The sequence below is a fragment of the Octopus bimaculoides genome, chromosome 1, assembly GCF_001194135.2.
Source record: "Octopus bimaculoides isolate UCB-OBI-ISO-001 chromosome 1, ASM119413v2, whole genome shotgun sequence".
NCBI classification, from domain to species: Eukaryota; Metazoa; Mollusca; class Cephalopoda; order Octopoda; family Octopodidae; genus Octopus; species Octopus bimaculoides.
Window position 1 is genome coordinate 124,792,693 of NC_068981.1, and position 15,651 is coordinate 124,808,343.

Below are 15,651 nucleotides of genomic sequence, written 5' to 3' on the forward strand. Positions count from 1 at the left end.
ATATATATATATATATATATATATATATATATATATATATATATATATATATATATATATATATATACTCACACACACACATGCATGCCTATGTATATACATAGGCATGCATATGTATATACGTAGGCATGCATATGTGTATACCTATATATATATATATATACATATATGTACATATATATATACATATACATAGATATATATGTTTATATACATACATATATGTGTGTATATATATATACATATATCTGTGTGTATATATATATATATATATATATATATATACACACACACATACATATATATATATATATATCTGTCTATCTATATATATATATATATGTATATATTATATATGTATATATATATATATATATATATATATATATATATATATATATATATATATATAAATATATATATATATATATATATTATATATGTGTATGTACATATATATATATATATATATGTACATACACACATATATAACTATATCTTATAATGTAAAATGCTTAAAATTATTACAATACATATATTAAAAGTGACTGTTTACAAATCGATTCTTAAAAGTTAAAAATTAGAAAAAAAATTATTCATTATTACATTTAAGTTATTTTTTTTAAAATAAAATTTTAATTGAAGAAATCAATTTTAATATTAAAATGTCCTAGTACTTGCTCTATTTACCCTGTGAGATGTAAATGCTGCCTGACCCTCCTCAGAGTTCACGTCCATTTCATCATCAGACCACTCCCAAGCGCCATCCTCTGTCTTGTGTAACCGACCGCTAGATCCAGGCACTCGCTTCACCTGAGGATTAGCGTTGATAAACGCATCAGTAAGAGAGAAGATACACAAGTCTACAAATCATCAACTATACAACTTTCTTAAAGGAAATAATAAATAATAATAATTAATAATAATAATTATAATAATAATAATAGTAATAATAATAATGGTTTCAAATTTTGACACTAGGCCAGCAATTTTGGGGAAAGGCTAAGTCAATTACATCGACCCCAGTGCTCAACTGGTACTTATTTTATCAACCCCGAAAGAATGAAAGGCAAAGTGAACCTTGGCAGAATTTGAACTCAGAATGTATAGACAAACAAAATACTGCTAAGTATTTTGCCTAACATGCTAACAATTCTGCCACCTCACCACCTTAATAATAATAATGATGATGATGCATGATGATGATGATGATTATTATGGAAAATAATTTTATCCTTTATTGTTTTCAAGGTTAGAAAAAAATACATTTTTCCATGTTAATTTTGTGTTGTTTATGTTTTTAATTTCCTATAAAACAAAGAAAAAAATATTTTTACATCATTATTTCAGCAAATAGCTATTATTGAAATGTATTTATTTAAATTTCTATTTGTGTAAATTTCTTATCACTTCTGAATAACAGGCAGAGACAGAAGTAGAAGGTAAAAATAAGAAGTGTAAATATTACGTGTGTGTGTGTGTGTGTGTGTGTGTGGGTGTGGGTGTGTGTGTGGGTGTGGGTGTGTGTGTGTGTGTGTGTGTGTGTAAGAGAGAGAGAGAAAGAGAGATGGAGGAAGTGACTTGAGGATACTCAAGTGAAATGGGGGTGAAAAATTCCTTGTGCAACACAAAACTTGTCTTCCTTATCAAGATTTTACATAAAACAATACAACTGCAATGTAGGAGGAATACAACAGAAGTAGTGACACATGAAAGGATTTAGCTAATTCATCATGAAATCATGTAAAAAAAAGTACATCACGGCAATGGTAAGCCTACTTTGATAACCCAGCATGGTAACTTAGGAAACTAAAATGAGCCAACATTAACAACTGCAATAATGAAAACTGAATATCTAACTATTTATTGATTTAACAGATTGTTTAGTTTCAGTTCTTCCATTAATATAAAAAAGTAAATAAATAAATAAATACATATGTCTGTATCTTTTTGTGAGTATTTGTATACAAGTGTATTTTGTGTGCAGGAAATATGTGTATACATTTGTAGGATGTGAGTGTATTCATATGCAAATGTGTACCCATTCAACCCATGTGAGCATGATTTCAAAATGATCATTTACAGTTTGGGGGCTCTGGTTGGTCAAAACATTACAAAATTCAAATACAGAAAGTTACACAAATGATAGACATCATAACTCCCCATATGGGCTACATTTCAATTATCACTGTTACTTGGATTAGTAGTGGTGAAACAAGGAGGATGGGACGTTAAATAGATAGAAAAGTTGTTAAAAATGTCTGATTAACAAGAATGACTAAAGGAATATCAAAAACATCAAGAGATAAAAAAAACAAAAGCTTTTCACTAAAAGTTTTAACAGCTTTTTTTTTTTTTATCAATGTTCCTTTCCAACCAACCAAAAAATTCTACAAGAATACACAAAGTAAGCATATAGAAGCACACATTATTTTTTACTAGAATGGCTATGACAGGCTGTTAAGGTGCAAGCAAAGCAGATAACTTTTTTATTGGGATGTGGGAGAGTTCTGTAGCAAACAAGAGAAAAGAGAATAGGAAGATTTGAAGAGATGCAATCACAGCAGAAGTCCAACATTTCATTAAATGTGTGTGTGTGTGTGCGCGCGTGCGTGTTTTCTTTCCTTTTCATATTATATAATTTGCATTTTACAAAACAGAAAATCTCATCAGATGAAATTAAAATGCAAAAGAATGCTTTCAACGTAATGAAGAGATTTTCTTATTTCTAGTAACATTACTATAATAACTTAAACAATTTAAGAACAAAAAGGAAAAGAAAATTATCCCTTAATAATTTAAGATTATTGAGAACACATTCTCTTCATTTACTCTAGGGATAATCAACCTATTCAAGATCATGATTATAGAAGAGTTTTCCTTCTCGAAAAACATGCAAGGCTTTTGCAATTCAATCAACAATCACTAGTGGTGTATCATCTCTTCATGATGTAATAATTAGGCCATACCAAGTGTGGAATTGATAAAATTGCAGCTATTTTTAAAGCTCATTCATGATTAGCCAATATTAAACTTTCTTTTTTTGTGTGTTGAGTTGGTCTGTGAATGATGGTGCATTAAAAAAACTGGGCTATCAAGAATAAAGCAGCAAGCTTATAATGCTTCTCAAACTCCCTTCAAATTGAAGTGTGAAAATGATTAATTTCTTACATTTCCAGTTTCTTCTTTGCAAAGTAGCTACAGCAGTATAGAATTAACAAAGTTAGCTAAATTTACACTAAACTTAAATTAATTTACACTAAATGTATTGCCAGATAATATGAAATCTGAAAAAAAAAAATTACGAAAAACTGAACACATGAAAAACTGACTATGGATACCATATTTCACCTTAGAAATCCATAATTATCAACAACTCCCAATATCATTCTTTAATGATTATAAAACACTGACAATACTATCAGTAGAATGATGCATGTCTGAAGAAAATACGTGTGAATAAATGGTTCATCAGTTTTCACTATGGGTGAGAATACTAAAACAAACCTGTAGTAAACAAAGTTTTATTAGATATGGCATAAAAACATTTACACAGCATCTTTTCCAAGTACAATGTAAATTATATTATTATAAGAATGCGCTGTCATGAGTTTAAAAACTAAGACTTGGATACATATTGACTGCTTTTTTGTTGTAAATATTCAGCTCATACAAACATGATACACTGTGTCAAATGAGACAGCACAGTCACTCAACTAGCAAGAAATTGCTGCCAAATTTCCCTGTCTGATTGGGTGGTCAAGGCTGGAATGTCTGATCACTGGTTCTTTCTAACAGAACCAACTTATGGCTAAATGACAACAAAACACTGAGTTAGTAAACTTATATTGCTTGAAAAAAAGTTATACTAGTTATTCTTCATCACAAATGTGTAACACAGTTGCTGCCAATTGACTAACTAGTTCAACTGAGCAGACTATAGATGAAAATTAAGCAAAAATCAAGATAATATTACTTCTTGCTTATGAGAGATTACAAAACAATGTCTCACATTAAAAAAATAATTAATATCAAATTATAAAATTATGCAGATTGTAAGATATTCTCTTATACAAACATATAGCATTCTATTGTATCAATTATTTGTAGCCTCAAAGATAGTGGTTCTTGACAAGGAAATCACGTAAATGGAGTTCTTTCTTGTTTTTACTTCACTTCCTGATTCCATGTATTTACCAGTAGATTATTAGAGAAACAAACTAAGTAGAGAAAATATATTATTTTCTTGACTTTTATGAAATGTTTTCCTATTTTTAAATATTCATAAGTTGTAAATTAGAGTAACAACTAAACTGAAATTTGATATTCTTGTAAAGAATGTAGTGACAATACAACTAAACGGATGTTATTCGAAATGACAAGCACAGCTATCTAGGTAGGGAAGTAGGTAGGTATACAGGTACATTAATTAGAGTGTAGAGCATAGGGTCAAGTCACTGAAGCAATAGTTAGTAGTCTTGCAGAAAGAGAGACAGGAGCAGGAGGAAAGGAGATTAAAAATAAGGGAGTCCAACCAGAAATATAAAGTCATGCAATAGCATAAGTCAGTAAACCAACTCATACTACATGCCCCAGATAACTACAAGACTAACAGAGCTACGTCAATACCGTGTACAGTGTTGGTATCGCAGTGTCCGTCTGATGGTCTGGCAGGATTAAAATAATTATAAAATAACTGCACCTCAAGTCAAACTATTGGTCTCTTCTGATGAACATAGCATTCTCTTAAAAAGGAGCAAAGAATGGTGTCAGTTTCTTCCTTTTTCCCCTTCTACTTCTCAATATTAAATATATTTGTTGAACTCACTGGAGAGCAAAACAATCTTGTTGACACAGCAATGCCAGTACACCTGTTCATTACTAGACATAGTATAGACGAGAGGATAACAATAATAAAAGACCAATATTATATACAGCATTGACAGTTCTTTATAAGAGTGTATTTTTTTTATTCGGCTTGTTCAAATATTTTTGATTCTTGAATGATTTTTTTTTTCCTGCCATTCTTTTTCTTCAAAATTCTGATTTTCAGTAATTTTCACTTTTCATATATTTTTCATCTCCAAGTTTTCTTTTTTGCCTTCTTTTTTTTTTTTTTTTTTTTTTTTGTCATCATTCAAAAAAATATATTTTGGTAAAACAAATAACATGAATCATTCACCTTTATACCACATTTTTATATTATGCACTGTGAAAATACCTTCAGATAAATTTTAGATAAATTTCCAGCCCAAATTTGAAAGAGAGGGAAAAGATAGATTTTGATCACCAGCCAGAGTGTCTCTCATTTCATATGTTAGTTACTAAAAAAATATATATTATAACAAATGTTACTGAATTAGTAAAAAGAGATTTAAAAGGGCAAAACAGTTAGAAAGTTAGGTGTTAGAAGTTCAAAATTTCTTTTTAATGTCAATTAAGGATAATAATTGAATTTTAAGGGAATGTTAATCTAAAGAAAAAGGAATTTTGCAAGAACAGAGAGAGACATTATAACACATTTAGAAAATTGGAAAGGAAGGGGAACAACTCAAAAGAAACAAAAAATTAAAACAGCAAGAAAGGCAGGAGAGTGAATTTTTGCTTTTGCTGCTAAATCAAATTAAAAAAAGCAGAAACTAAAATCTTACCTTCTGGGATTTTACATTACATGATTCTGCCAACTTGGCTAAATAGGCTTTATCCTGTGAACAGATAAAACATAGGGGATTACAACAACCAGTTATATAAAACATTAACTCTTTAGCATTCAGATTATTCTGTCAAATATAAAACCTGTTTATTTACACATTATTTTGAATTAATCAGACTTTATCGTGTGGCTTTGAGATTCTGATGGCATGATCATTTATTCTTAGAATGACATTATAGGGCAGACGGCAGAGGCCAGATCTGGCCAGTTTCAACATAAAACAGGTAGAATATTTTGTTCCAATATGGCCAGTTTGAATGCTAAAAGGTTAAGATAAGAAAGAATGGGGAATATGATGATCACAGTTTTTAAAAAAACTGGTAAAAGACTAGAAGGGAAATTTGGAGTCAAGCTGAGAGAGAGAGAGGGAGAGGGGGAGAGAGAGAGAGAGAGGTCAATGTGTGTCTAGTAACCACTGCTACTATTAAGGATTGAGTGCTAGGAAGTTTAAACTGCAACAAAAAAATCCACATCTACATGCAGCCCATTTTCCATGCTTACATGGGTCAGACAGAATTTGTTGGGGAAGATTTTCTATGGCTGGAAGCCCTTCCTGTTGCCAACCGTTTGTCTGTTTCAAAGTAAGGTAGTATTTTCCCATAGATGTTTTTGCAAGAAAGGCAGTGAGGTGGCAGAATCATTAGCACGCCGGACAAAATGTTTAGTGGCTTTTCATCATCCATCTTTACATTCCAAGTTCAAATTCTGCTGAGGTCAACTTTGCCTTTCATCTTTTTGGAGGCGATTAAATAAGTAACAGTTGAGCACTGAGATCAATGTAGTTGATTTACTCCCTTCCTAGAAATTGCTGGTTTTGCACCAAAATTTGAAACTAATATTTTTTCAAGGAAGACTGGAAATGAACAACTTCACTAATATGATGATAATGTTTCCATTTACAACCATCATGCCATGTCAACAACAGTACATATAAATGCATACACATACATTTGCAAAGCAAATTTTTCGCCACACAACCACACCTGCACCTACATCTGTATTAAGTAAACCTCAGCTAGTACAATGAAAAGAAATTTGTTACAAGTGATCAATGCGTTTAAAGGAACGAGAACAACTTGAATATAACTTTTATCCATGATCTGATATCCTAAAGAAAATAACTAGCTCATGAGATAAGAAATTATCATTACACACTTATATAATCAGGCTTGTTTTCTTCATCTTAGTTGTCATAGTTACATTTTGACCATTGCACAATTTGACCTTCCTTAGATGCTTCTCATGTTCAATAACAATCCCTGAATTTCAAACCAAGCCTTTTATTAAATCCATGGAGTTTGAGTGTTCTCATTCTGTTATCCACACTCGTTCATAATCAATGTCAGTTGTGATACTAGGCTACAAGCCTTAAGATCCGACTTCAAATTAAATTTCACACATAGATCACAATGAAATGAGTGGATCAACTGCATAAAAGCAGATTTGAATTTTTTTTTTTTTTTTAATGTTTCACTTATAGAATCCTAGAAAAACATCATGTAATTGAGAATGTCTTCTTGATAAATATAAATTATTTACTTCTACAGCTCTTTAAATTGCTTATTTTATGCTCATCTAATATTTAAATTTATTCAGAAATTATCCAACAACTAATAGCAGGCATGGCTGCATAGTAAGAAGCTTACTTCCTAGCTATAAGGTCCAAGGTTCAGTCCCACTGTTTGACACCCCAGACAAGTGTCTTCTACTATCAGATCCACTCACAAGATTTTGCAGTAGACAGTAACTGGAAAAAGGTGTGTGTGTGCATGCGTGCATCAGGCTTTAAAAAACAAGTATTGGGGTTTTGTTTGACTAAACCTTTTAAGAAAGTGCCCCAGCGTGGTCACAGTCCAACGACTGAAACAAGTAAAAAGGTAAAAAAAAATCTGGTTCATTTAGAATTATTAGAATAATTACTTTTACATAGTTGCTCCACCCAGTTTAGTTAATACAAAATGACCTTAAGCTTATGGGTCTAGCATCTCAACTATGAACAACAGCCACATGTGTCAGTCTAATATAATATTCATTTTCAGAATAATGGTGACTGTAAAAAGGATATACTGGAGTAGTTTCCTCAACATTACCTTCAGGTGAAGGGTGTAAAGGCTAAAATTTCTAAGGAGAAAAAGAAATAGCAGTTCACTGCTAAAAATTCAGTTCAATACTGTTATGACAAAGAGCAGACAACTTATTAAGAAGAGAAGATAATTATCACAGAGATGTAGCAAGTGACCTGATCTGAGATCGTGTGCTGGAACGAAAACAATTGCAGTACAGGTGTTTATAAGCCATTTAAGAAACACACAAAAACCGTTAGATTCACTTCAACATTTAAATTTAATTTGCCAAAATATTTTCGTCGCTTTGAGACTGCAGTGAACAGGTCGCAGTCTCAAAGTGACGAAAATATTTTGGCAAATTAAATTTAATGTTGAAGTGAATCTAACGGTTTTTGTGTGTTTCTTAAATGGCTTATAAATAACTATTACGAATCTAGTTAAATAGAATGATCAAAGCTAAAAGCAAACGACCTGCTGAAAAGATATGGCTGTCAAGAGCCTATCAAAGAACCTGATGAATAAGACTCTCAGTGTACAGGACAAAATCCTTTCACAAATAAGCTATTTTATTCTACAGTAAGCAGTACATTTTTTAAAAACTTTTTCCTAAAAATTTATCGAAATAGCAAACTGAAAATAAAATAAAACTTGAATACCAATCTAGCCTAAGTCTATGATCAGATAAACTCTAAGAGGACGATAATATTGTCGTCTTCAACTAAATTTAAAAAAAGAGAAACAACTAATTTTAATTCACACATAATAGAAACTAAAGCAAATGGCCCAATCTTACACTTCAAAATATGTCCACTGTTCACAAGATATTTAAAAGCTAGCTCTTTATATCAACATAATTTTTTATATTCATTTCCCATTGTACATGTTTGTGTGTGCATGTGCAGCATGTTAGTATTTGACATGCTTAATCAGCTGTTTGGTTCATTAACATAATCCTAATTTATTAATTTATAATACTTCATTTTGTATTCTATCTAATATTTATCTTTTGGTAAGGGATATACCTTGTCCAATATATGAGAGATCTTCAATGTATGTAGTCTCACAAACACATTTTTATTGTTGTGCATGTGCAACAGAGACACAAATAATGCATGGAATTTACTTATTAGCTAGCTAAGAAACAAACTTATGGATATGATTAGAAAAGATATTGGTTACAAATAACACAGAAAGAAAATAAAGGGGAAAAATAATAGAGAATCTATTTTATACCTTTGCCTTTTTGAAGAATTCATGTTTCAGGAGTTGTTTAGCAGTTGGCCTGTAAATGACAAAGAAAGGTAATCGTTATTAAAACAAGGCACCAATACATTACAAATAACAAAAAACAATGGGTTTCCAGAACACAAGAGTGCAAGATTTCTTTTTCTTAAATTCTGTAAAACAGCAAAATGTCACAATGTTTATAGAGAATGCTTTTGTTTCTACAATAAACAGGGAATCTTCCAAACCAATTAGATATTTTTTCAAACATTGTATTGGAAATACTGTTCAATCTCTAAGTTCATCTTGTAACTATGGTTGATTATTCAAAATTGTGTGAAGCAATGATTTATTAAACAGTATGAACTGACACAGACATAAGATTGTCAGAATTGATACTTGTCTTCAGTTTCCTTAATTAAGGATCATGAAATAAGTATTAAATGAATTAAGAAGTGAGCGAATAGCATGTAATGTAAAACTGACTTGAAGATGAACTTGAAAGATAGCTTAAAGTTTCAATCATGTTGGAGCAGGTTAAATACAAGTTTATCTAAAGTGGGGAGGTCTAACTTAATCCAGCAGGAATTAACATAGGTCCAGCTATGTAAGCTTGCCCATGTTAACATGCTTAATTTAGATATAGTCTTTCTAAGATGACACACAGTTTCATTACTGTTTCCAGGTAGGTGTAAAGCCTAAAATTTTCTGAGATCAAGAAATAAGAATCTCAAAAACAATTAGCAAAATGACTGAAATTAGCAACATAACGGGAAACAGAGTGAAATTATGGTTTCGCTTACTGAAGACTTTCAATCATTTCAATCATCATAAAGAAGAAAACGCATTTTTCTTTAAATTATTTATTCTTTTGCTGTTCTCTACTTTTTTATTGTTTTAGATGATTCCAACTATCAACCCAAAGTTTGAAATGGATTTTTTTTTAATAAAGTAACTGTTTCTACTACAGCTATGCAAATAACTGTCACATAAGAAACAACTGTTCTTAACTACCGGCTTTTATCGACCAAACTAGAGTAAACGAAGTTGTGTCCCTTGCTCAAAACAACTCCATAATGACCATTGTAAAATTTGAATTAAGATCGATGTAGTTGGTAAATTTGGCATCTTCAATTCAGTTATTCTATTTTCTATTCCCCTCATATTTTATTGAAGAACTGGAGGTTGAAGATATACCCCAGTGATGTCTCTTTTCTGTTGCATCGTGATGTGGGTAGGAATCAGCAATGTCTTGAGTAGGTTAGTGGATCTGATGGAACCTATTATTATTTTTCTTAAAGAAAAGTTCCTATCCTCAACTGGAAAATTATGAATGAATATGCAAGATCTGATGTTCTTTACTGATAAAATGAATCATCTACAAACTTTTAATATGGCACTCTGGGCGATGGATATGGTTATTTCTAATCAGATTCAGTTTTCAAAAAGATATATATTATCAGGAAATTTCACTTGCTCAATCTCAGGAGAAAAAAATACATTCCTGATACTGACATAAAAGACCACTAACTGGAATAACATAAACATAAATTAGAAGGACTACTTGATAATTTCCTACCCAGGTTTGATGACTTACAAAAGAAGCAGCCCTACTTAATCTGCTATGGAAATGGAATTAAAGGAATTACAGGAGGACCTGGGTCTAAAGATAGTTCATAAATCCCAATCTACAACTGAGTTCAGGAAACAAGTTCTAGAAAGAAAATATCCTGAACTGAAGAAAACTAGCATGTAGCATATCCCAATTTTCAGCATAACATACTGCTGTGAATTACTGTCCTCTGTAACGAAGTTTGTGAAATGGAAGCAACATGCAAACCTTACAAACCATCACTTAACAGAGCTAATTCATACAGCGTTGATGACAAATCAGTTTGATTTTTGACAACTTGCAGCCAAGATGGAAACCCACCTCTACTAGAAGTAAATAGCATCTTTAATAGCCAGGTATGTTTTGCATTGTCTGTTTGTAATAAAAATAAAATGGTAAGATTAACTTTGTAAGGAAGGATCTGATTTAAATATCTCTAATTTTATTGGTTTGCTTTTTACATATTTCCTCCAACTTTGATCAAAACACAGAGGAAAATATTTATTCACAGAGGATATTTACTAAGATATATAACTATCATGAATCCACCCACTCCTACTTCCACTTTATCATTTGTATTTTTGGCAGTCTAATTTTTATGTTGCTGAAATGCAAGTTTGCACAATTTTCTTAGTTGTTTCTGTAGTTCATTATGGTATGAAATACACAAAAACTTGGTGTATGAATTTTAAAAAACTGCATTCACAAATAAATATTATTGCACACAGAAAATTGTATGTAACAATTAAAATGTATCCTTTTATTTCACTGGTTTCAGTCATTAGACTGTGGTTATGCTGGGGCACCACCTAGAAGGTATTTAGTCAATCATGTCATTCCCAGGACTTATTTTATATTGATCTAAGTAGCACAACGTAAACAGACACAGAATCAAACATAAACAGTGCAAATTTTGTTCACGTTTTGTGGCCTCCAAACATCTGAGCCTTATTGAATGTGGTTCTTACAATAAGCAAGTCTGACTACCCTGATCAAAGCAAACCCAGAAACTCCATACACAAAGAAATTGCTTGACTCTAAGGAACTTTTAGGTTATTAATGTATAGACCAAATTTTGTACCAGGAAGACACTAGTAAATGACAGGCTTGCCAATCAGTAGATTCTTTAAATAATAAAACTGTAAACAAACACTGAGCTCACAGCTGATCGGTTATGTGTGGAAAACTGCTGAAGCCAAACTTCTGAGGTCACATGCAAACCCTGTCCTGCATGTGTATTGTGTTTGTATTTACTGCACTATGCTAGTGATAGATGGCATCTGAACACTGAAACCAAATCAACTACATTTATATCTATGCTAAGAATAGATAAGCTTTTTGTTTTGTCTTTTCCTGCAAACATTTCAGCCAAGCAGTCATTATTCTGATTGATGTTGAGAAGCTTGTCATATAAATGTTCAAATTAATTCAGTCCACTACAATAAAGGAATAAAAAGGTATTCAGTCATTAGATGGATGATATCTTCTCCTAAAATATAAAAGCATAAACAATGAATAATGCCAGCTATGAACAGAAGCAACTGAACATTACTATTAATTTGACACCAGACAGAGAAGAATAACGAACAAAGTTAAAACGAAAATAGTATTCAACATTTGTGCTCAGGTAACAATGGACAGAAAATGGTGAAATAAGTGAACACAAAAAAAAAAAAAAAAATCCTCTATCAAAACTAAAGAAATGCAATCTGAAAATACAGATGTTTAAGGAGTCAGGAAAAAGTACCTCTTTTCAGGATCTTTCCTTAAACAATCATTTATCATTTTTCGGAAAACTTTGCTATAATTCTTATATTGGTCTTTATCTTGTGCACCAGTGTCTAATGTTGGTGAGTCGTTCTGTAATGTCAGCATTAAAACCTGCAAAAAATACAATTAACAAAAGTAGATACAGCTTTTTCTCTACTTTATTATTCATTTCAATTACCCAACCATTCCCACTGTGGCTCAAATATTCTACTTCTTTTATGTTCAAATCTAGTTAGATCCAGCCTCTCACACTTAACCTACACTGTTATTCTAAAAATAATCACATTATTGAAATCTTGAAGCCACAAGATATTGCATGATTATTTCAAAACAATGTGAATAAATAAGCATTGCATTTGACAGAATATTCTGAATGCTAAATGGTTAAAGAATAATAAATTCAGGTAGTTGTAAGTTGGCTGTGAAACATCAGAGATAAGAGGATATAGTGCCAATTATATGCAACCATGAAGCATGAGACTTCCTCATTCTTTGCCACATTATCCTATTGTACCAAGTGACTCCAGCAACATAGTGGTTCACACAAATTGCTACAATTCAACATTCACAATAAAATAAAAGAGTTTATGTTCTTCTGAATCATTTGAATCAATAAGGCCAGTACTTACTTTTGATTTCCATAGCATTAAGTGTATAAGACATAAATCTGAACTTACTTTAGAACACTGATCTATGACAAGCCATTTTCCCAACCAAAGTGAAAAGACTTTACATTATAAGCCAAGAACCAAGTTACTACTGCAACAGCCATGAACTATACCATCCACAGTTTTGACAGTTGGAGGCTAAAATATCTTAGCCACTGTTAGTACACACACTGCTAATTACCCATCTGTCATCTGATTTGCATTTATGTCTTCCAAAGAAGGATAAACATAGAAAAGAAAAGAAATTAGGATCTACTTCTTTTTAGTTGATTTTGTTTGAGCCAGTATATGTAATATTCTACTTCACACATTATCTACAATATTTTCATGGCAGGCAATATGAGAAATATTTTTGGCAGACAATATAGGCAATCTTTGCTAGAGACAATATCTAGTAAACAAAAATTCACTGTGCAGCAAGTGGACTGCAACGATAAATCTTGAGAGGAAGAACTGCCAAGCAAGAGTTTCAGCCCATTAGTTCATGACACTTTAAGGAATGACTTAGGTGTCCCTTTGCAATTTTTAAAATCTGCCTTTAACCCTGGAATCTTTGAGTGATTTTATTTTCCTGAACTCTGGTAAACACTAAGCCATGAAAACTGTTGAAAGAACATTGCACTGTGGATCTATTTAAATATGGGGTATCTTCCTATTAGCAGCTTGCAGTATTCTATTTCAGCTGCAGCTATCATTTCCCTTTGTTCATAACCACATTGAGTTCTCAGTTGTCACTAACAGTCATTTCATCATCACTGTTCTTTTGTAACTTTTGATTTTGAGCTGGCCTAGTAGTTGGCACATGTAGGCTACAACATACCTCATACACTAACTTCCACTACTTGTACTATGCAACAATACCCTTCTTCTGTCAGATCTTTCACAAGATCATCATATTTCCTCGTCTTATATCGGTGTTTTTTATCTACTCAGCTCTTATATATTATTTTGTTACAGACAATACTTACAATATATTGCTGGAGACAATATCTACAACAAACTGCTAAAGACAATGTCATAAGTATATACTGTAGATACTGCCTAGAGTATAAAACCAAAAGTTGCAATAATTTGCAGTGGGCAATATCTACAGTATGTTGCCATAGACATTATCTGAAAAATATATTATTCTGGTACAGAAAATATCTGCAATATTTTACAACAGACCATGACCATATCAGTTCGTTCACAAAGTGAACATTTTAGCAACAAAATAATCCTATTTTCCCAATCATTGCTAATAAATGACTATAACGAGCAGGTTTCTTGTTTCACAACTTACCTTCATAGGGGGAAACTTGTGGTAAGGTGCTGTACCAGTGGCCAGTTCTATTGCTGTTATGCCAAAACTCCAAATGTCAGCTTTGAAATCATAACCAGTTACCTTTGAATGAAATTAGACCAGATTAATATCACATCATCATTATTATTATCATTTCACATCTGCTTTTTTTCCATGCTTGCATGGGATAGATGGGTCTTTTCAAGCACAGCATCTTGGCACTTCATCATCTTCATGAGGTTCTACCTTTCAAAATCAGCCATCACCTCTTCTTATATATTCCTTTGCCTTCTTCTGCAAGTTCCTTTTCCATGCATTGCTTATCACATTTCTATTTGTTATCCTCCCTATGCATAGCTTTTACATGCATACTGCATCTGTTTCAACATACACAGTTTCTTACAGGTTTCCTCTTAGCTCATTTCCACTCCAACACTCATTCACACTAGCATGACACATGTAGCAGAGGAAGGTTACCTCATTTATTTTTCCAGCCTTCATGCATCTCTGCATTTAGTGCCCAGGTTTCATAGTGTATCAAGTGACAGGTTTAAATAAGTACTAAGGTTAATATGGTGAGAGAAATGACCTTGACATGAAAAGACCCATCTATCCATTGAGTTCTCACATGTAAGACTTGTGGGATTGTTTTATATTCTACTAGTATGTAATTTAAAAGAGCTTAACAAATCAATCCACAATCAGAGTAAACATACACATATATACACCCAGCTGTGCAGTTATGAATTTCATTTTGCAGTTGACCAATGCATTGTGATTAAATCTGGTGGATGAAAACTGTGAAGGAGCTCATTGTGTGTGTGTGTGTGTGTGTGTGTGTGTGTGTGTGTGTGTGTGTGTGTGTGTGTGTGTGTGTGTGTGTGTGTGTGTATATATATATATATATAAACATATATATATATATACATATACATACACACACACACACATATATATATATATATACATACACACATACATATACATATATGCATGGCAGACTGCGTCCTGTGCAGGTGGCACATAAAATACACCACTTTGAGCGTGGCCGTTGCCAGTACCGTCTGACTGGCCTTCGTGCCGGTGGCACATAAAAGCAACCACTACACTCTCTGAGTGGTTGGCGTTAGGAAGGGCATCCAGCTGTAGAAACTGTGCCAAATCAGATCGGAGCCTGGTGTAGCCATCTGGTTCACCAGTCCTCAGTCAAATCGTCCAACCCATGCTAGTATGGAAAGCACACGTTAAATGAAGATGATGATGATGATATATATATATATATATATGTATATATATATATATATATATATATATAT

General features: G+C 32.1%; 1 protein-coding gene and 1 long non-coding RNA gene across 9 annotated transcripts in view; one reads left to right on the forward strand and one right to left on the reverse strand.

Moving 5' to 3' along the window:
• Positions 1–15,651, reverse strand: part of LOC106879265 (serine/threonine-protein kinase OSR1) — a 229,606-nt gene that overhangs the window by 93,374 nt on the left and 120,581 nt on the right. For 4 of the 7 annotated variants that reach the window (XM_052970006.1, XM_052969990.1, XM_052969995.1 and 1 more), the window contains 5 exons: positions 14,336–14,437; positions 12,363–12,496; positions 9,013–9,061; positions 5,652–5,705; positions 691–813 (listed from right to left, as the gene is read on the reverse strand). In XM_052970006.1, coding sequence (XP_052825966.1) covers positions 691–813; positions 5,652–5,705; positions 9,013–9,061; positions 12,363–12,496; positions 14,336–14,437 — 462 coding nt within the window. The remainder of the gene's footprint in view (positions 1–690; positions 814–5,651; positions 5,706–9,012; positions 9,062–12,362; positions 12,497–14,335; positions 14,438–15,651) is intronic. The other 3 variants (XM_052969999.1, XM_052970001.1, XM_052970011.1) reach the window with 1 other exon arrangement.
• LOC128248558 (uncharacterized) overlaps positions 1–15,651 on the forward strand; it is a 51,620-nt gene that overhangs the window by 32,322 nt on the left and 3,647 nt on the right. The gene's annotated exons all lie outside the window — the stretch shown is intronic.